Below are 20,857 nucleotides of genomic sequence, written 5' to 3'. Positions count from 1 at the left end.
TCAGGTAGGGCTGGTAATAGCCAGGGACCTCACGATACGATGTCAGGTGCCGGAATGATATGTATTGTGATTCCCACGATTCTATATGTATTGTGATTCAATACTGCGATTTTATTGCGATTTTATGTTCCAAACATATTGCTCACAATATGTCTGCTGCAGAGAGACAAGCGAGAGCATGAGAAAATTCGTTTTGATCAGTCAGGGAAATAAAAGCGCTGAAGGCATGTTGGCTCACTGTTTAAAAAGAAGATGGAGAACAAGCTATAGGATGAAAAATACCAGAGTTTTGACGTAGGTACAGCAGACTAGCGCAAGCTAACGCTACCTAGAAAAAATATATATTTCTTATTTTTACAAATTGATACTTGGAGTCAAAGTATCAATATAATATTGTCAAGAAAAATAATATAGCGATATGTAACTGAATCGGTTATTCCCCCTCACTACTGTCAGGGCTTCTGGGTGCTGCTGAGAGGAGGGCATACATGTGCATCCTGTCTGTCCCTGACAGCACCAATCGGCTGTGGGTTAGCAGCTGTGGCTGGCGCTGCCCTGACTCCCTGGCCCGCTGCTGCTCACTCACTCTGCAGTCTGTACCAGGTCACAGCCCACCAGCCACCCGCTCCCCTCATTGTTACCATAGACCCCCCTCCCCCTCCCTCCATACTCACCTTCTCTCACGATTCCATTGGTCTCTCTGACTAATTTCTCTACCTCCTTCCTTTTCTGTCAATTCCTCTCTCTTTTACCCTCTTCGTTCCTCACCCAGCTTACTCTCTCTGTCTCTGTCTCTCTCTCCCTTTATCCCTCAGTGTTGTTCCCTCTCTCCTCCTATTATTTAGCCTCTGTTTTGTGGTCCAGTACAGTAGACTGCAGCGGCTGCTTGGGACAGACAGAGACACACTCCCTCCTCAGGTATTTTAATGTGTGCTAATCGATACCCCAGCGCTCAGGGAGGTGATCATTCGGACTGACCTTAATTATTGTTGCTGTAAATGAAGCCAGTCTTTATTTGGCTCTGGGTCCTTTTTCTCTCTCTCTCTTTTTCTCTCTCTTTTCTTCTTCTCTTTTTTTTCTTCTCCTCTTTTTTTTTGCTAATGAAAATTCTGCGGACCTCTGGCTCTCTGAATGACTGCATGGGCCAGTACATTAACGCTGCTCTTAGAAAGAGAGGAGAGGAGCTGCAGGGGACCGTGTGGAGGAGGGGGTCTGGAAATTCAATTATAACTGTGTCCAGGCAGTAATTTCACTGGAATAAATGGGACAGGGAGCGGGAGAGGAGATAGAGAGAGATCACAGGAGAGAGGGACATGAGAAAGAAAGAGGCAAAAGGGGATGAGATGGGATGAAGGTAGTGTGTAGAGTGACACATGGAAGAGAGCTAGGGGGTCAATCATGGCTTAGTGGAGAGGAGGGTACAGTGGAAATTTACATTGACTTAGACATGTGGAATATACTGTTGTGGAATATACTGTTTATTCACAGTTATTATGTACATGTATGATATATCATATAAAAGTGACAAACACACACAGCATACTTATTCACCCCTTTCCGCTGTGCCTTTTCAGTGGTTTAGTCTGATCTCATTCATGTGGAAACAAGGTAACGGATCAACCCATGTGCGTCCCCTGGGTTGTAGAGGTTAGGCTTTGATGTTGAGTGAAGCACGGATTCCTAAGCCAAAGAGATTTCAATACCCTGCCCGGCTGACACTCCGACGCACACACTGACACACACAGAAACACGGCCGCACGCAAACACACACACATACAGTATTGGAGGGAAAAAACTGCAGAGTTGTCTAGACACCTCCTCTCCAGTTCAATATTCAATGTGGACATGTAACATAGCATTACTAACCCCCCCTCTTCTGTTCCCCCCAGGATGACAACTCTATGTTCTTCCAGTTCGGCCCGTCCATCGAGCAGCAGGCCTCGGTCATGCTCAACATCATGGAGGAGTACGACTGGTACATCTTCTCCATCGTCACCACATACTACCCCGGATACCTGGACTTTGTCACCAAGGTAACTCACCAATACACGCCCTCACGACAAGGTAGCTCTCTCTTTTTCCCTCCTTCATTTGAGTACTGCCACCAGGCAGTCCATGAGCAGATTCTAACGTCACCGTGGACTTATAGTCTTAACTTCTAGGATAGTGATAGGAAGGCAACTACTAAGCCGACGGCTAATCTCAACTTGTTCATGTAGTCAGGAAGTGTCAGTAGGTATTTAAATACTGTTACGTCGAGAGAAATCTGATTGGCCTTGTCAAATGGCCCTTCAGCCCCCTCACACGCCTCTATCTTCCTCAATGTCGTTGAACACTTTTTGTGATAACTCAATATCACATATTATCATAGCCAACCCTACCTCTCACCCACCTACCTCTTCCTCCCTGGTCCCTCCGTCCCTTCCTCTATCCTGTAGATCCGGAGCACCATAGAGAACAGCTTTGTGGGCTGGGAGCTGGAGGAGGTTCTGCTGCTGGACATGTCAGTGGACGATGGAGACTCGAAGATCCAGAACCAGCTGAAGAAGCTTCAGAGCCCCGTCATCCTGCTGTACTGCACTAAGGAGGAGGCCAACACCATCTTCGAAGTGGCCCACTCTGTAGGGATCACGGGCTACGGCTACACCTGGATCGTCCCCTCGCTGGTAGCTGGGGACGCTGAAGTGATCCCTGCCGAGTTCCCTACAGGTTGGTTTGGAATAAGTTCTATATGATTTATCTCCATTTAAAGTCTATGATTGGTTGTGGTTTTGATGTTGATTTATAGTTGGGAATATGTGGGACCAGGTAGCTGGTACTGATCAAATCCTAACTTGGAATCCATGCACGCAATGCACATTTTTGGGTGCAAAATCTTACATTGATATTTCTGCATGATTTATGATAATTCATCGGAAATCGTTTGCATCTCAAGTTGATGGATATGGCCCTTAATAATATATTACCGTGTTAGCTATGTAAATCATATGATGTGTGATGGTCGAGTGGGCAGGGTAATGAACATGTTTTTCTGCAGGTTTTAACTGTCCCTTGAGAAGGTTTGTCCTGCACATTAGTCTGTGACAGATGGCAGATACTGCATGAATTAAGGATGTTTTGTGTCAAACTGTCAAAATCAACACTTCAGTTTATCACTGTTTGATGAATTTACAGTATAGGCCTTACAGTAACCTTCAGAATGTGAATTGTCTCACTAAGTTCATAACTAATTGGGAGTAAAAATAATGTGGGACGCGATATAGTTAAGGCCTGGTGTTTGCGATGGTTCAGTGTGAAGCCAAGGTGCACGCTAACATGCTAATTTGCTAACAGGCACGCTAAATACTTTTCGGCCATGTTTGATGGCCTCCAATCCTCATAGGTAATTCCACTGATGCGTTCCTTAAGTGGCACTCTGGAGAGCTATAGTATCTCACCTCCTCCCCCTCCTCTATCCCTCTCCTCCTCCTCCCCCTCTATCCCTCTATCCCTCTCCTCCTCCTCCCCCTCTATCCCTCTCTCCTCCTCCTCCTCTATACCTCTCTCTCCTCCCCCTCCTCTATCCCTCTCCTCCTCCTCCCCCTCTATCCCTCTCTCCTCCTCCTCCTCTATACCTCTCTCTCCTCCTCCTCCTCTATACCTCTCTCCTCCTCCTCCTCTATACCTCTCTCTCTCCTCCTCCTCCTCCTCTATCCCTCTCTCTCTCCTCCTCTTCTATCCCTCTCTCCTCCTACTCCTCCTCTATCCCTCTCTCCTCCTCCTCCTCCTCTATCCCGCTCTCTCTCCTCCTCCTCTATCCCTCTCTCCTCCTCCTCCTCCTCTATCCCTCTCTCCTCCTCCTCCTCTATCTCTCCTCCTCCTCCCCCTCCTCTATCCCTCTCCCCCCTCTTCTATCCCTCTCCCCCCCTCTTCTATCCCTCTCTCCTCCTACTCCTCCTCTATCCCTCTCTCCTCCTCCTCCTCCTCTATCCCTCTCTCCTCCTCCTCCTCCTCCTCTATCCCTCTCTCCTCCTCCTCCTCTATCTCTCCTCCTCCTCCCCCTCCTCTATCCCTCTCCCCCCTCTTCTATCCCTCTCCCCCCCTCTTCTATCCCTCTCTCCTCCTACTCCTCCTCTATCCCTCTCTCCTCCTCCTCCTCCTCCTCTATCCCTCTCTCCTCCTCCTCCTCCTCCTCTATCCCTCTCTCCTCCTCCTCCTCTATCCCTCCTCCTCTCCCCCCTCTTCTACCCCTCTCTCTTTCGCAATTCACTTAAACACACTTCTCGTGACGCACAGATATTGCCAACGTATTTAGCATGAGACCCTCTTAATCTTACATCACAGACAATGATGAGCTGTCTGGCACCAATGGCGTGGTTTTGTAATCAGGTCCTCCAATCAACAGTTAGAACGAGAAGGAGGGGCGGGGAGTAGAGGACTACTGCAGTTCAAATGGAAGGACAAGGCGTCTGGTTCTCAGAGCACACGTGCTCATACACCTCCAAGTCAACGCCACTGTCCCCCACTTCCTGTTTACCCCCATCGCTAAGGGAGATGAGATTGTCTAAGTTGTTGCGACATTTTCCTCATGTCCTGAGATGGACATGTCCCACTGGCTACCAACCAACCAACCCTTTCCACTAGCATGCACACACTGTAGTTCTACAATATCCTTTTTGTAGGGTGACTATAAAAGCCTTGAGAAAGTGTCAACAGAGTGTGACATTAGATATGGTCCTGGAGAGACTGAGCTGTCATCCCAGAGCCCCGTGGGTCTACAGGTTGGATGCTGTCTGTCTATTTCTGTCCAGTTGCCTGGTAATGGATTGGCCAGACCCTGTCAAGCGGGCCGGAGCAGACAGAGAGGGTGTGAGGATGCAGTTTGACTGAGAAGAGAGGAGAGGGGTGGCTGGCAGTGGTGTGTGGCACACGCCTCATAGTGTGTTTAGCCCCTTGAGTGCATAACCCCTTTTCCTCTACTCTCTTTCTCTATCTCCCTCCTGTCACTGTTATGGATCTCTCTCTTTCTGCTCTCCCTTTCTCTCTTTCTGCTCTCCCTTTCTCTCTTTCTGCTCTCCCTTTCTCTCTTTCTGCTCTCCCTTTCTCTCTTTCTGCTCTCCCTTTCTCTCTTTCTGCTCTCCCTTTCTCTCTTTCTGCTCTCCCTTTCTCTCTTTCTGCTCTCACTTTCTCTCTTTCTGCTCTCCCTTTCTCTCTTTCTGCTCTCCCTTTCTCTCTTTCTGCTCTCCCTTTCTCTCTTTCTGCTCTCCCTTTCTCTCTTTCTGCTCTCCCTTTCTCTCTTTCTGCTCTCCCTTTCTCTCTTTCTGCTCTCCCTTTCTCTCTTTCTGCTCTCACTTTCTCACTTTCTGCTCTCCCTTTCTCTCTTTCTGCTCTCCCTTTCTCTCTTTCTGCTCTCCCTTTCTCTCTTTCTGCTCTCACTTTCTCTCTTTCTGCTCTCCCTTTCTCTCTTTCTGCTCTCCCTTTCTTCCTATTCTCATCACTCTATCTGTTTCTGCCTCTTCCCTCATTTCTCTCTCTCTCTCTGTCTCTCTACAGGTTTAATCTCTGTGTCGTATGACGAGTGGGACTACGGCCTGGAGGCTCGCGTGCGCGATGGGGTGGCTGTCATCGCCATGGCAACCTCCACCATGATGCTCGACAGGGGGGCACACACCCTGATGAAGTCTGAGTGCCACGGGGCCACGGACAAGAAGGGGCCCATTGCTGGGAATCCCAATGAGGTGCTCAGGTAAATCTGGGCGGATAGCCTATCAACCCTTTGAAATCTTTCAACATCTGCACACACAAAGAGTAACACACACATACACACATCGTCCTCCCTAAACAGCCCCCCATCCCCGTGCTGCACCCCCACACCCAGACCCTCTCCTTTCCTCTGCTGGGCCTTTTGAACTGGTTGTGATGCGGAGCATTCTGCCGCGCTTTGCTTTGCCAGTGCTTTAATTGGTCCCAGTGGCGTTTCAGTCTGAGAACAGTAGCCCATTGCGCTGCTCTGTGGAACTGAGCGTGGTATTGCATTCCGGGGCAGTTCCACCCTACTCTGTGTTTTGCCACTCTGCCTCTATGTGTTGGGGGATTGTTGGGCATACTGTTGGGACACCAAAGTGGGTTTGGCTGCTTACAAAAATCCTGTTTCCTCCACTGATTCAGGGCTTGTTGGGAGCGGCTGAGTGCTATTTCTGTTGCTGTATCATGGCAGCACCTGGGGATGCTCTGAGCTTTCTCTCGCACAAGCATTTCTGGTTGCAGTTCAAAGCCTAACTGAGTCTAGCTCACTTCGGAAGCTCTGCCTGCTGTATTGTCTCACAGGAAGCATTCAGATGTCATCTCAGCGTAGGCCTCTTACGTTATGCCGTATTTGTTTGCCACTGCCCAGTGCTTTTAGATAACGGCACAGCTACTATCCCTGGTATATTTGCCCTCTGTAATACTCTCCCCAGCCTCCTCTATCCCTGGTATATTTGTCCTCTGTAATACTCTCCCCAGCCTCCTCTAACCCTGGTATATTTGTCCTCTGTAATACTCTCCCCAGCCTCCTCTAACCCTGGTATATTTGCCCTCTGTAATACTCTCCCCAGCCTCCTCTAACCCTGGTATATTTGTCCTCTGTAATACTCTCCCCAGCCACCTCTAACCCTGGTATATTTGTCCTCTGTAATACTCTCCCCAGCCACCTCTAACCCTGGTATATTTGCCCTCTGTAATACTCTCCCCAGCCACCTCTAACCCTGGTATATTTGCCCTCTGTAATACTCTCCCCAGCCACCTCTAACCCTGGTATATTTGTCCTCTGTAATACTCTCCCCAGCCACCTCTAACCCTGGTATATTTGCCCTCTGTAATACTCTCCCCAGCCACCTCTAACCCTGGTATATTTGCCCTCTGTAATACTCTCCCCAGCCACCTCTAACCCTGGTATATTTGTCCTCTGTAATACTCTCCCCAGCCACCTCTAACCCTGGTATATTTGCCCTCTGTAATACTCTCCCCAGCCACCTCTAACCCTGGTATATTTGTCCTCTGTAATACTCTCCCCAGCCTCCTCTAACCCTGGTATATTTGCCCTCTGTAATACTCTCCCCAGCCACCTCTAACCCTGGTATATTTGCCCTCTGTAATACTCTCCCCAGCCACCTCTGACCCTGGTATATTTGTCCTCTGTAATACTCTCCCCAGCCACCTCTAGCCCTGGTATATTTGCCCTCTGTAATACTCTCCCCAGCCGCTTCTAACCCTGGTATATTTGTCCTCTGTAATACTCTCCCCAGCCACCTCTTACCCTGGTATATTTGTCCTCTGTAATACTCTCCCCAGCCACCTCTAACCCTGGTATATTTGTCCTCTGTAATACTCTCCCCAGCCACCTCTAGCCCTGGTATATTTGTCCTCTGTAATACTCTCCCCAGCCACCTCTAACCCTGGTATATTTGTCCTCTGTAATACTCTCCCCAGCCTCCTCTAACCCTGGTATATTTGCCCTCTGTAATACTCTCCCCAGCCACCTCTAACCCTGGTATATTTGCCCTCTGTAATACTCTCCCCAGCCACCTCTGACCCTGGTATATTTGTCCTCTGTAATACTCTCCCCAGCCTCCTCTAACCCTGGTATATTTGCCCTCTGTAATACTCTCCCCAGCCACCTCTAACCCTGGTATATTTGCCCTCTGTAATACTCTCCCCAGCCACCTCTGACCCTGGTATATTTGCCCTCTGTAATACTCTCCCCAGCCGCTTCTAACCCTGGTATATTTGTCCTCTGTAATACTCTCCCCAGCCACCTCTTACCCTGGTATATTTGTCCTCTGTAATACTCTCCCCAGCCACCTCTAACCCTGGTATATTTGTCCTCTGTAATACTCTCCCCAGCCACCTCTAACCCTGGTATATTTGCCCTCTGTAATACTCTCCCCAGCCACCTCTAACCCTGGTATATTTATCCTCTGTAATACTCTCCCCAGCCACCTCTAACCCTGGTATATTTGTCCTCTGTAATACTCTCCCCAGCCACCTCTAACCCTGGTATATTTGTCCTCTGTAATACTCTCCCCAGCCACCTCTAACCCACTGTTTCATAGTCAACTAGGCTGTGCATTTGATTAAATCATGCTGAACTGGTCTCAGATCATGCTCTGGTTTTACTTGAACTCACCTGTTTGTTGATAACCTCTGTCTTCAGGGGGTCAATGAGCTGATTAGCAGCAAGCCCACAGATAGACAGATAGACTCTCGCTAACTCAATCAGTGCTTCCTGTCATGTGATAGATCTAGCACTATGGGGCTATGAGAGCAGCCTGATGGGATGGCAGGGGTTCTCAGACCTATAACAGCCTATATTACTATGTATCGTTATTTTATTTTATTTTTGAATTTATCGGATAAAAAAGATAAAGAAGTCTATGGCCACTTACACATAGCCTTTCTGTGTGACTCTAGCTGAAATGTGAAACATGTATGTTGATACTTTGCTGTACTTCCCTTCAGGGTTTTTCACTCCCGGAGAGTTAGGGGACCTGATTGGCGCTATAAGTCATGTGCGGAAAAACAAAATGAAATCCTGTATTTGCCCGAGGTATTTGTCAAGGATCTAAGACACCGGTATAAGGTATCATGTGTGAGTGGTGTGTTTTTTTAAATTCTAAGTGAATGGATATTTTCTTTTCTTATAAGAGAATCATGTTAGAGTCAGTAGAAACACACCATGGAATACATTGAATGACTTTTACCTGTACTTTTACGTACAGGCAGAGTATAGTATGGACCATTCCATTAGTGGAACCAGAAGGCACCTGGATCATGGTCTAACAAAGCTGACTCTGACCCACCTAAACAAGAACAAGTTACGTGTTGTAAATGAGCAGTGTGTTGGAAAAGGGGTCAAGTGCTTTTAAGTGTTGTGGAAATGCAGATCTGCGGTAGTTTGTCTGTTGGAGAAGACAAATGCTTGAGCAGTATTTTGACCCTGCATGGTCTTTGGAGTGGCCTCTGCCAGGTCCAAGTCAGTAGGCAGCTGCAGTCCATAAACTGCTGCTGAGGATCTGTTGCTGGGGATGGAAGTGGAAGTGGACTACTTCACAGAGCTTTTGGGCGATGGATGTAAAATGGTACCTGTTTATGATGGGGCTTTAATGGAACTGGGTCAGACTGCTGTTCTCTCTTTCTTTCTCTCTTTCTTTCTGTCTCTCTCTCTCTCTCCATCTCTCTCTCTGTCTCACACACACACGTGCGCGCACACACACACACACACGCACACACACACACACACACACACACACACACACACACACACACACACACACACACACACACACACACACACACACACACACACACACACACACACACATACAGGCAATATGGACCCTATTGTCATTTTCCATAGATTCTGTTTTTCAAAATTAATATCAGAGTTAATTTATTAAAGCTTCCTAATCAATATTTCACAATATTGCCTGTGTGTTCACCGTACTGTATCTACATAATCTGACATGTGGCCTGTGTGATCACCGTACTGTCTCTACATAATCTGACATGTGGCCTGTGTGTTCACCGTACTGTATCTACATAATCTGACATGTGGCCTGTGTGATCACCGTACTGTATCTACATAATCTGACATGTGGCCTGTGTGATCACCGTACTGTATCTACATAATCTGACATGTGGCCTGTGTGTTCACCGTACTGTATCTACATAATCTGACATGTGGCCTGTGTGATCACCGTACTGTATCTACATAATCTGACATGTGGCCTGTGTGTTCACCTTGCTGTCTCTACATAATCTGACATGTGGCCTGTGTGTTCACCATACTGTATCTACATAATCTGACATGTGGCCTGTGTGTTCACCGTACTGTCTCTACATAATCTGACATGTGGCCTGTGTGTTCACCGTACTGTATCTACATAATCTGACATGTGGCCTGTGTGTTCACCGTACTGTATCTACATAATCTGACATGTGGCCTGTGTGATCACCGTACTGTATCTACATAATCTGACATGTGGCCTGTGTGTTCACCGTACTGTATCTACATAATCTGACATGTGGCCTGTGTGTTCACCGTACTGTATCTACATAATCTGACATGTGGCCTGTGTGTTCACCGTACTGTATCTACATAATCTGACATGTGGCCTGTGTGTTCACCTTGCTGTCTCTACATAATCTGACATGTGGCCTGTGTGATCACCGTACTGTCTCTACATAATCTGACATGTGGCCTGTGTGTTCACCGTACTGTATCTACATAATCTGACATGTGGCCTGTGTGATCACCGTACTGTATCTACATAATCTGACATGTGGCCTGTGTGTTCACCTTGCTGTCTCTACATAATCTGACATGTGGCCTGTGTGTTCACCATACTGTATCTACATAATCTGACATGTGGCCTGTGTGTTCACCGTACTGTCTCTACATAATCTGACATGTGGCCTGTGTGTTCACCGTACTGTATCTACATAATCTGACATGTGGCCTGTGTGTTCACCGTACTGTATCTACATAATCTGACATGTGGCCTGTGTGATCACCGTACTGTATCTACATAATCTGACATGTGGCCTGTGTGTTCACCGTACTGTATCTACATAATCTGACATGTGGCCTGTGTGTTCACCGTACTGTATCTACATAATCTGACATGTGGCCTGTGTGTTCACCGTACTGTATCTACATAATCTGACATGTGGCCTGTGTGTTCACCTTGCTGTCTCTACATAATCTGACATGTGGCCTGTGTGTTCACCATACTGTATCTACATAATCTGACATGTGGCCTGTGTGTTCACCGTACTGTCTCTACATAATCTGACATGTGGCCTGTGTGTTCACCGTACTGTATCTACATAATCTGACATGTGGCCTGTGTGTTCACCGTACTGTATCTACATAATCTGACATGTGGCCTGTGTGATCACCGTACTGTCTCTACATAATCTGACATGTGGCCTGTGTGTTCACCGTACTGTATCTACATAATCTGACATGTGGCCTGTGTGTTCAGCGTACTGTATCTACATAATCTGTAACGGCTGTCGTAGGAGAGAGAGGACCAAGGCGCAGCGGGTTGCGTGCTCATCATTATAATTTATTAAAGAAACGTGAACACGGAAAACAAGAAAACAAAGAACGACAGACCGACAGTTTCACAGGCTACAATAATAACAGCAGTGCGAAATACAACTACCCACAGTTAACAACCCCAAACACATACCTATATATAGGACTCTCAATCAGAGGAAAATAGAAACGCCTGCCTCCAATTGAGAGTCCACACCCAAACCTAAACATAGAAAAACTAAACTAGACAGAACGTAGAAAATACAACCTAGAACATACCCAACACCCAGAACTAACAAATCACACACCCTAAACACAACCAACCACCCCGAACCAACCAAAACAAATACCCTCTGCCACATCCTGACCAAACTACAATACAAATAATACCTAAACTGGTCAGGACGTGACATAATCTGACATGTGGCCTGTGTGTTCACCGTACTGTATCTACATAATCTGACATGTGGCCTGTGTGTTCACCGTACTGTATCTACATAATCTGACATGTGGCCTGTGTGTTCACTGTACTGTATCTACATAATCTGACATGTGGCCTGTGTGTTCACCGTACTGTATATACATAATCTGACATGTGGCCTGTGTGTTCACCGTACTGTATCTACATAATCTGACATGTGGCCTGTGTGTTCACCGTACTGTATCTACATAATCTGACATGTGGCCTGTGTGTTCACCGTACTGTATCTACATAATCTGACATGTGGCCTGTGTGTTCACCGTACTGTATCTACATAATCTGACATGTGGCCTGTGCGTTCACCGTACTGTATCTACATAATCTGACATGTGGCCTGTGCGTTCACCGTACTGTATCTACATAATCTGACATGTGGCCTGTGTGTTCACCGTACTGTCTCTACATAATCTGACATGTGGCCTGTGTGTTCACCGTACTGTATCTACATAATCTGACATGTGGCCTGTGTGATCACCGTACTGTATCTACATAATCTGACATGTGGCCTGTGTGTTCAGCGTACTGTATCTACATAATCTGACATGTGGCCTGTGTGTTCACCGTACTGTATCTACATAATCTGACATGTGGCCTGTGTGTTCACCGTACTGTATCTACATAATCTGACATGTGGCCTGTGTGTTCACCGTACTGTATCTACATAATCTGACATGTGGCCTGTGTGTTCACCGTACTGTATCTACATAATCTGACATGTGGCCTGTGTGTTCACCGTACTGTCTCTACATAATCTGACATGTGGCCTGTGTGATCACCGTACTGTATCTACATAATCTGACATGTGGCCTGTGTGTTCACCGTACTGTCTCTACATAATCTGACATGTGGCCTGTGTGATCACCGTACTGTATCTACATAATCTGACATGTGGCCTGTGTGATCACCGTACTGTATCTACATAATCTGACATGTGGCCTGTGTGATCACCGTACTGTATCTACATAATCTGACATGTGGCCTGTGTGTTCACCGTACTGTATCTACATAATCTGACATGTGGCCTGTGTGATCACCGTACTGTATCGACATAATCTGACATGTGGCCTGTGTGTTCACCGTACTGTATCTACATAATCTGACATGTGGCCTGTGTGATCACCGTACTGTATCTACATAATCTGACATGTGGCCTGTGTGCGTTAATGACTCATCCTCCCCTGGGCTTTATGCGTTGACTAAGAGGAAGGGGTGTATATAGGTGTGTGGTGATTTTACTGAGAGCGAGAGAGAGATAGGGAGGGCAGTGAGTGGGAGAAGGTGACATAGGCAGGAAAGTTAAACACATTTCACAGCAAAGAATAGTATCGTTACAGAGATGGAGAGAAACAGGGGGTAGAAGTGAAGTGAAGAGAGAAATATGGCCTGTTTCCCCCCTCTCTTTTCCCCTCTTCTATCACACTCTCTCTCTCTCTGTGAGATTATGGTTCCCATAGCAACGCAGCAGATTGGCTTGGAAATCTTGGTGGTTGTGGGTACCATGGCAACACATTACATATGCTTGTGTGAGTCTCTGTGTCGCCGTTGTCAACGTGTGTAGGATGGTACAGTATACACATTCGCACACAAATACCCCACATGTACATTGTCATGCATAACTATCCCATCCTAAACATTCAGGAGGACACATTCTCCAGTCACCTTGTAAATGGTTTATAATTTATGCAGCATATTCCATAGGCTTTGCGTCAGTGCCAAGGTTGCTTCTGATTCACATGGCGTTTCTAACAGACGGTTCTCTACTCTTTCTCCACTTAATATTTCATACTTTATCTTTCCACGTGCAGTAGAGTGAGAGAAAAGTAGAACGATTCAGTTGAAGGATATTTGAGAAATGTTGAAAGGACGTTGTAAACCCTGTGTTTTGGACCCCTGACATTTCGGAGGAGAACACAGAACAAGAATGTTGTTTGCCAGTTTGCATCTACCTGTTTATCTATCATGCCATTCTATCAAGCAAATCCACAGACTCTCCCACTCTCCAACACACACCTCATACCAAGGTGCAGCGGTGTACTGTATACCTCTCATTACGCAACATACAGGTAACGACCAAAAGGAAACACCATAATAAAGTGTCTTAATAGGGTGGTGGGCCAGAACAGCTTCAGTGCACCTTGGCGTAGATTCTACAAGTGTCTGAAACTCTATTGGAAGGATGTGAGACCATTCTTCCATGAGAAATTCCATCATTTGGTGTTTTGTTGACGGTGGTGGAAAACGCTTTCATGCTCATCAAATTATTCAGTGACCACTCTGGGCATAGCCATGGTAGCCAAAATAATGGCCCGTCCAGCATTTTTATACATGACCCTAAGCATGATGGGATGTTAAGTGCTTAATTAACTCAGGAACCACACCTGCTTTCAATAGACTATGAATCTCTAATTTACTCAAGTGTTTCCATTATTTTGGCAGTTACCTGTAGATGTCACAGTCAAACGCTCCCTTTTCCATGTGTGGATGTGTGTGGATGTGTGTGGATGACAGGGGCTGACGTGTGAATGTGTGACTGTGACTCCATGCTGGCATGCTGAGGTCTGTGGAGAGCTGCTCTGTGTGGAGAGGAAGTGAATGGTCGGGTCCTCAGGGAAGCGAATGGGAGAACATTGATAGTGGTGAGCTTTTCTAGTGGTTTAGTATGTGTAAGTTACTGGTATGCAGTGTGCCGGTCTGTCTGGCTAGTGTTGTTGTTGGGCATGCTGCTAAGCTCTCAATGCAGAGACCATTTAGTTCAGGAGGGTAGCACAACAATGAGCATGTGCAGTACAGACACACACACACACACACACACACACACACATACATACATACACACACACATGTCACTCTCAGCTCCAGTCATGCCTCATTGTTGTCATTTATTTATTTATCTATGTATTGTGTGCGTGGTTTTGAGGCAGAGTGTTGCCATGGAAACAGTAACCCAGAAAAAAAGAGAGCGAGGCAGAGAGAGAGAGGCAGAGAGAGAGAGAACGAGAGAGAGAGAGAGAGAGGCGGAGAGAGAAGTGGAGAGAGAAGTGGAGAGAGAGGCAGAGAGAGAGAGGCAGAGAGACAGAGAGAGAGAGAGAGGCAGAGAGAGAAGCGGAGAGAGAGGCAGAGAGAGAGCGAGAGAGAGAGAGGCAGAGAGAGAAGCGGAGAGAGAGAGGCAGAGAGAGACAGAGCGAGAAAGGCAGAGAGAGAGAGAGAGGCAGAGAGAGGAGCGGAGAGAGAGAGGCAGAGAGAGACAGAGGGAGAGAGAGGCAGAGAGATAGAGAGAGAAGTGAAGAGACAGAGTAAGAGAGAGAGGCAGAGAGAGAGAGAGAGAGGCAGAGGGAGAAGCAGAGAGAGAGAGAGGCAGAGAGAGAAGCGGAGAGACAGAGCGAGAGAGAGAGGCAGAGAGAGAGAGAGAGCGAGAGAGAGAGGCAGAGAGAGAGAGAGAGAGAGAGAGGCAGAGAGATAGGCAGAGAGATAGGCAGAGAGAGAGGCAGAGAGAGAGGCAGAGAGATAGGCAGAAGAGGAGAGTAGAATGGAGGTTGGCAGAGAAATTATTTGAGCTCACCTGACTGAAACACTCATGTTCTCACACACACATATACACACACACACTCTTCCCACACATGCTGGCACACATATATCTGACAGCTAGAAAACAGAGAGAAAGTGCTGACATGAAACAGAAGCACATTGGCAGGGGTTGCAATGTCATGAGCAGCCAGGAGACTGTTGCAGTGCTGTCCTGTCTGCCTCCTCACTGCAGCCAGACAGTAGACATGCTCACTGCTCTATTCTGTTCTATTCTATCCTATTCTACTCTATTCAGCTGTATTCTATTTTATTCTATTTTCACTGCACCCATATCGCCACTCTACTCTGTGTGTGGGAATAAGAGCCTTACTAACCTGAATCTCTGTTCCTGTCCAGGTACCTGATGAACGTGACGTTTGAGGGCCGGAACCTGTCCTTCAGTGAGGACGGCTACCAGATGCATCCCAAACTGGTCATCATCCTACTGGACAAGATGAGGCAGTGGGACAAGGTGAGGCTTCAGCTCTGTACGGTGTGTCTGTGTGTGTCTGTGTGTGTCTGTGTGTCTGTGTGTCTGTGTGTCTGTGTCTGTCTGTCTGTCTGTCTGTCTGTCTGTCTGTCTGTCTGTCTGTCTGTCTGTCTGTCTGTCTGTCTGTCTGTCTGTCTGTCTGTCTGTCTGTCTGTCTGTCTGTCTGTCTGTCTGTCTGTCTGTGTATTTGTATTTCTACGTCTCACTGTATGTCTCTTTCTTTCTCTTGCTCTACTTCTTCCTCCTATTATTCTGTATTTTTCTCCCCTCTCTAATCGTGCTCTGCAATCTATATTCTGTCCTCTGATAGGAGAGCAAGGTGACTCGCTCCCCCTTCTGCCTCCTCTCCTCTCTCCTCCTCCTCTCCTCTCCTCTCCTCCTCCTCCTCCTTCTCCTCTCCTTCTCCTCTCCTCTCCTCTCCTCTCCTCTCCTCTTCTCTTCTCTTCTCTTCTCATCTCTTCTCTCCTCTCCTCTGCTCCCCCTCTCACTGTCATGTTTAATTCTTAGCTTGACTTCCAGCCGGACCACTTTCTTGGATTCTAATGAGTGCAGGTTTCCACCCCTTCTCTCTCTCTCTTTCTCTCTGTCTCTCTCTCTCTCTCTCTCTCTCTCTCTCTCTCTCTCTCTCTCTCTCCTCCACTCTCTCTCTCTCTCTCTCTCTCTCTCTCTCTCTCTCTCTCTACCCCTCTCTCTCGCTCTCTCCCCTTCCCTATTCCTCTGCTTATTTGAAGTAGTTCTGAAGCTCTGGAGTGTCCTGTCCAGTTTACACACTGTGAGTTCACTGTAACCCTTCCTTCTCTGTCTGGAGGTTTCCATCTGGCACCGGGCTGCAGCCGAGTCAGTCTGCTGCAGCCGAGTCAGTCTGCTGCAGCCGAGTCAGTCTGCTGCAGCCGAGTCAGTCTGCTGCAGCCTGCCAACTTTCCTCTCTGGAGTGTGTGTGTGTGTGTGGGTGTGTGCGTGTGTGAGCGTATGGGTCTGTGTGCGTGCACGCACGTGCACCAACTCCTTGTCCATCTCCCATCTTGACAGGCCCAATTAGTTGATCATCCATATACATTTACGCCCACGCCATTCCCTGAAATAAGTGCTCGTTAGCTGCTGTTGGAGTAGAGGGCAAAAGACAGAGTCTTCAGGTATGATTTGTCGGCGGCAGTGATGGTGAAAATTGAGTAAATGATGGTGCTAATTCAGAGCTGGGGATTGGAGGGATTGGAGGGTCCTCCGGGAATCAAGTTGGACACTCTGGTCCAGGAGTGCTTTCATTTGCATACGAATTATCTCTCCTCCCTCTCTACCTCTCTCTCTGTCGCCCCCCCCCCCCCCCCCCCTCGTTCTGAATTCAACTCTCTTTCCCCCGTTCCTCTGCCGTCCTTCACGTTAACCTTTCTCCTACCCAGTGTGCTATGTGTCCCAGTCCTCGTCTCTGGCTGCTCTCTGGCCAACCGCCTGCTGCCGTGATAGAACAAGCTACAGTTGTTCAACTCACTCTTCTTCTTTCCTGTCTGTCTTTCTTCCTTCCTTTCTTTCTGTCTGTCTTTCTTCCTTCCTTCCTTTCTGTCTGTCTTTCTTCCTTCCTTTCTTTCTGTCTGTCTTTCTTCCTTCCTTTCTTTCTGTCTGTCTTTCTTCCTTCCTTTCTTTCTGTCTGTCTTTCTTCCTTCCTTCCTTCCTTTCTGTCTGTCTTTCTTCCTTCCTTCCTTTCTGTCTGTCTTTCTTCCTTCCTTTCTTTCTGTCTGTCTTTCTTCCTTCCTTTCTTTCTGTCTGTCTTTCTTCCTTCCTTTCTTTCTGTCTGTCTTTCTTCCTTCCTTCCTTTCTGTCTGTCTTTCTTCCTTCCTTTCTTTCTGTCTGTCTTTCTTCCTTCCTTTCTTTCTGTCTGTCTTTCTTCCTTCCTTTCTTTCTGTCTGTCTTTCTTCCTTCCTTTCTTTCTGTCTGTCTTTCTTCCTTCCTTTCTGTCTGTCTTTCTTTCTTTCTTCCTTTCTGTCTGTCTTTCACACTCACTCTGTCCCCAACTGTTTTGGTGTTTGCGTGTTATCATGACATGTTTAAGGCTCATTAATGCTTCCTTATTATAATAAAAATAGTAGCAGTTTGAATTGTAATGAATTTGTCAAGGGGCCCATTTCCATAACGCTATTGCCAACCAAATATGCGTTGGCAAAAAGTCCCCCCAAATGCAAACATCAATCTGAATCCAAACCAGAATTCCAATGTGAAGACAGAAGCCAGCCTTATGGAGTGTGTTTGCTTACTGTCTCAGGTGGGGAAGTGGGAGAACGGCTCCCTGTCCATGAAGTACCACGTCTGGCCTCGCTTTGAGATCTACTCAGGGGCAGAGAGCCGGGAGGACGACCACCTTTCCATCGTCACGCTGGAGGAGGCTCCGTTCGTCATCGTGGAGGACGTGGACCCCCTCAGTGGCACGTGTATGAGGAACACTGTGCCCTGCAGGAGACAGCTCCAAACCATGTGAGGGGAAAACTCGTCACAACACTATCTAATGCCACGTACAATGTCTAGTACACAATGTATGTCCTTAATACTACTGTAATGTGTATAATACCACAGAAATTCTCACAATTCCACAACGATGTATTCAACTATAATGTAAAGTATTGATGTCAAAGCAGTGTCCAAGTCTATAATTTTCAGATGTATAATAATTCTAGTTATGCCCCTTATAGTGTCCCACAGTATCCACCATAAAAGCCTTTAGACCCTCAAACTCCATTCTTACAGTACATTATGAGTATCTGCCATCTGCCTCCAGTATCTCTACATCTGTACTGAGTTGTATTAAGCCTCTAACTGTGTGGGTACGTCCTGTCCTGTGTCTCAATATGTTCCTCTCTCCACCCTGTCTCACTCTGCCGTGGCAACATGGCCGTGATGCTATCCAAATCCAGGCTCGCGGGGTAGGAAGAGCTCTGTTAAAGTCTCTAGAAAGCGGAACGCTTTAAGCATGCTGATAATGTCTCCCTCTGTCTAATCTCTGTCTAACCATACGTTGTTCAGCATGGGAGAAATATCTTTGCCTGCCGCCTCGAGATGTATGAATGCCCGGTGTTAATAAGCCCTATTGTTCTCCCTCTCACCTTTTACATCTTTTATTTTACTTCCGCTCAGTCTGTCTATTCCTGTTGCATTTCCTGTTCTATTTCCCCTACTATATCTCCCCCTCTTCTGTTCCGTTGTTTTCTCTCTTCCTTTCCTCCATTTTATGCTACCCTAATTCTCTGCATGCTTTTCTCCTTTCTCTGCCGCTCTCCTCCTCCCTCGCTCTTTCCCTCTCTTTCCCTCTCTCTCTCTCTCTCTCTCCCTCTCTCTCTCTCTCTCTCTCTCTCTCTCTCTCTCTCTCTCTCTCTCTCTCTCTCTCTCTCTCTCTCTCTCTCTTAGAAATAAAACCGTAGACTCTGGGATCTACATCAAGCGCTGCTGTAAGGGTTTCTGCATCGACATCCTGAAGAAGATCGCCAAGCACGTCAAGTTCACCTACGACCTCTACCTGGTGACCAACGGAAAACACGGCAAGAAGATCAACGGCACCTGGAACGGCATGGTGGGAGAGGTGGGCCTGCGGAGCTGCAGCTAGTCTGTCTGTGTATGATGGTGTCTTGGGGGTTAGCTACCTGTGTCAGTCTGTCTGTTTAGCAGTCTGCAGGTATCAATCTGTCTACTGTATCTTATGTTTGTCTGTCTCTGTTTGTCTGCCAGTGTCTGTGTCTGTGTCTGTGTCAGTGGCTATCCCAACAGGAATCATGCCCTCTGTTATTAACTTGGAGCTACCTGGAAGGAAAACTCATTCTGAGTGACTTATAGACAGACGTTCCTCTTCCACTTCCATGTCACCAGTTTGTTCATTTGGGCATTAGCTAATGTCAGCCAGGTTAAGTACCTCACTGAAGGGCAAAGAGCAGTCTACCATGAAAGTCCAGTTTGTGTTATGAAGATGTTGTGTAATCGACATTGGTCCCAAGGTAAGGTTGTTGTCAGTTGTAATATACAGCGGTAGCAGCAGCTGCACTGAGGCAGAGAGTAGCAGAGTTTTTAGTTTACAACTTTGTTCTAACTTCAGGACAGTTCTAGTGTTGCCCCTCACCTTAGTAACAGCCCAAAGGCGGTGGGTAAAAATACGTAGTGTAAGTTTACTGTAGCAGGGGATGTTCTGGTTGGAATAACCTTCCACTGTCATAGACAGGACTACATATCCACTGTCCTACTACAGTATAATCCACATTGACAGTATACATTTCAGCCATTTAGCAGACTCTCTTATTCAAAGCCACTTAGATTCAATATGGATACTGGGCCTCCAAGCCCAGAACAAGTGCTGCTGTCTACCATGAAAGTCTTTTAAGGGTCTTTTACTTTCTCTACCTGTTATAAAGGGGTGTGTTTCATGTGGACTAAAAGGATGCTGGTGTACCGTTTCTATTCCACCTAGAAGAGGAGTGTTAATGGAGTTAAGCGTCCGTCCCAGCGCCGCTCAGAGGACGTATCTCACACTCTTAATGACCCCAGATCTGCACACGACGCCTGCATGGATTACGTAGATGCCTCTTGACTTACACAATGCATCAGAGCTGTGCATAAAAGAGAGAAAGAAGTCACTGCAGGGTTAAAGTTGGTCCCTCCGCTCCATTTTGTGCTGACTTCATTTTGTTCACTGGTGTCGGCATTGATGGAGGGAAGGCAGCCACTAATCCTCGTAATCCAAAATATTTGAGGCAATACTCTTGATTACGTGAGTTTGGCTTCAAACAGACGTGAACACAGAACACACACGCAAGAGTTCTCGCTCGCTCGCTCGTTCTCAGTACCACCCACATAGGTCACTTTCATAACGGAGAGAGTACAAGCCGTGGGAGGGAGATGGAGAGAGAATACGGAAAGAGAGAGGAAGTGGGTACACTGCTGGACAGACTTGCTCCCCCTGGACACACACACACACACACACTAACACAAACAAATCCTTGGCTCGCAAACCTACAGACCACAGGTAAAAGAAAAAGTCTCACTCCCTCTCTCTTTCCCTCCCTCTGTCATTCACATTCACACCTTATTCACTCAGTCAGTTCTGTCCCACTTTACCCCGGCGCTGTAGGGCCCAGGTTTTTAGGGCTAAATATACCTGGAGAGATGGAGGGGCACGAAGGGAGGGATGGAAAGCAGGGAGGAGAGGAAGGAGGAGGCAATGGGGTGGCTATTTCAAGCTGCCATGACCCACTGTGGTAACCCAATTCTCCCTCCCTCGTTCTGTTAGTCT

The 20,857-nt window shown here is 47.1% G+C and overlaps 1 protein-coding gene across 1 annotated transcript in view; it reads left to right on the top strand.

Annotated features, from left to right (window-relative positions):
- The window catches only part of grin2ba (glutamate receptor, ionotropic, N-methyl D-aspartate 2B, genome duplicate a), an 86,311-nt gene that overhangs the window by 46,776 nt on the left and 18,678 nt on the right, over positions 1-20,857 (top strand). Inside the window, exons 3-8 of the mRNA XM_082976533.1 lie at positions 1,890-2,033; positions 2,439-2,709; positions 5,533-5,725; positions 15,465-15,579; positions 17,852-18,060; positions 18,988-19,159. Of these exons, the coding sequence (XP_082832659.1) occupies positions 1,890-2,033; positions 2,439-2,709; positions 5,533-5,725; positions 15,465-15,579; positions 17,852-18,060; positions 18,988-19,159 (1,104 nt within the window). The remainder of the gene's footprint in view (positions 1-1,889; positions 2,034-2,438; positions 2,710-5,532; positions 5,726-15,464; positions 15,580-17,851; positions 18,061-18,987; positions 19,160-20,857) is intronic.

Source organism: Salmo salar, chromosome 06 (assembly GCF_965601325.2).
Source record: "Salmo salar chromosome 06, fSalSal1, whole genome shotgun sequence".
NCBI lineage: Eukaryota > Metazoa > Chordata > Actinopteri > Salmoniformes > Salmonidae > Salmo > Salmo salar.
The sequence above is the reverse complement of the archived record's forward strand: the minus strand, read 5'-3'. Positions and strand labels throughout refer to the sequence as shown.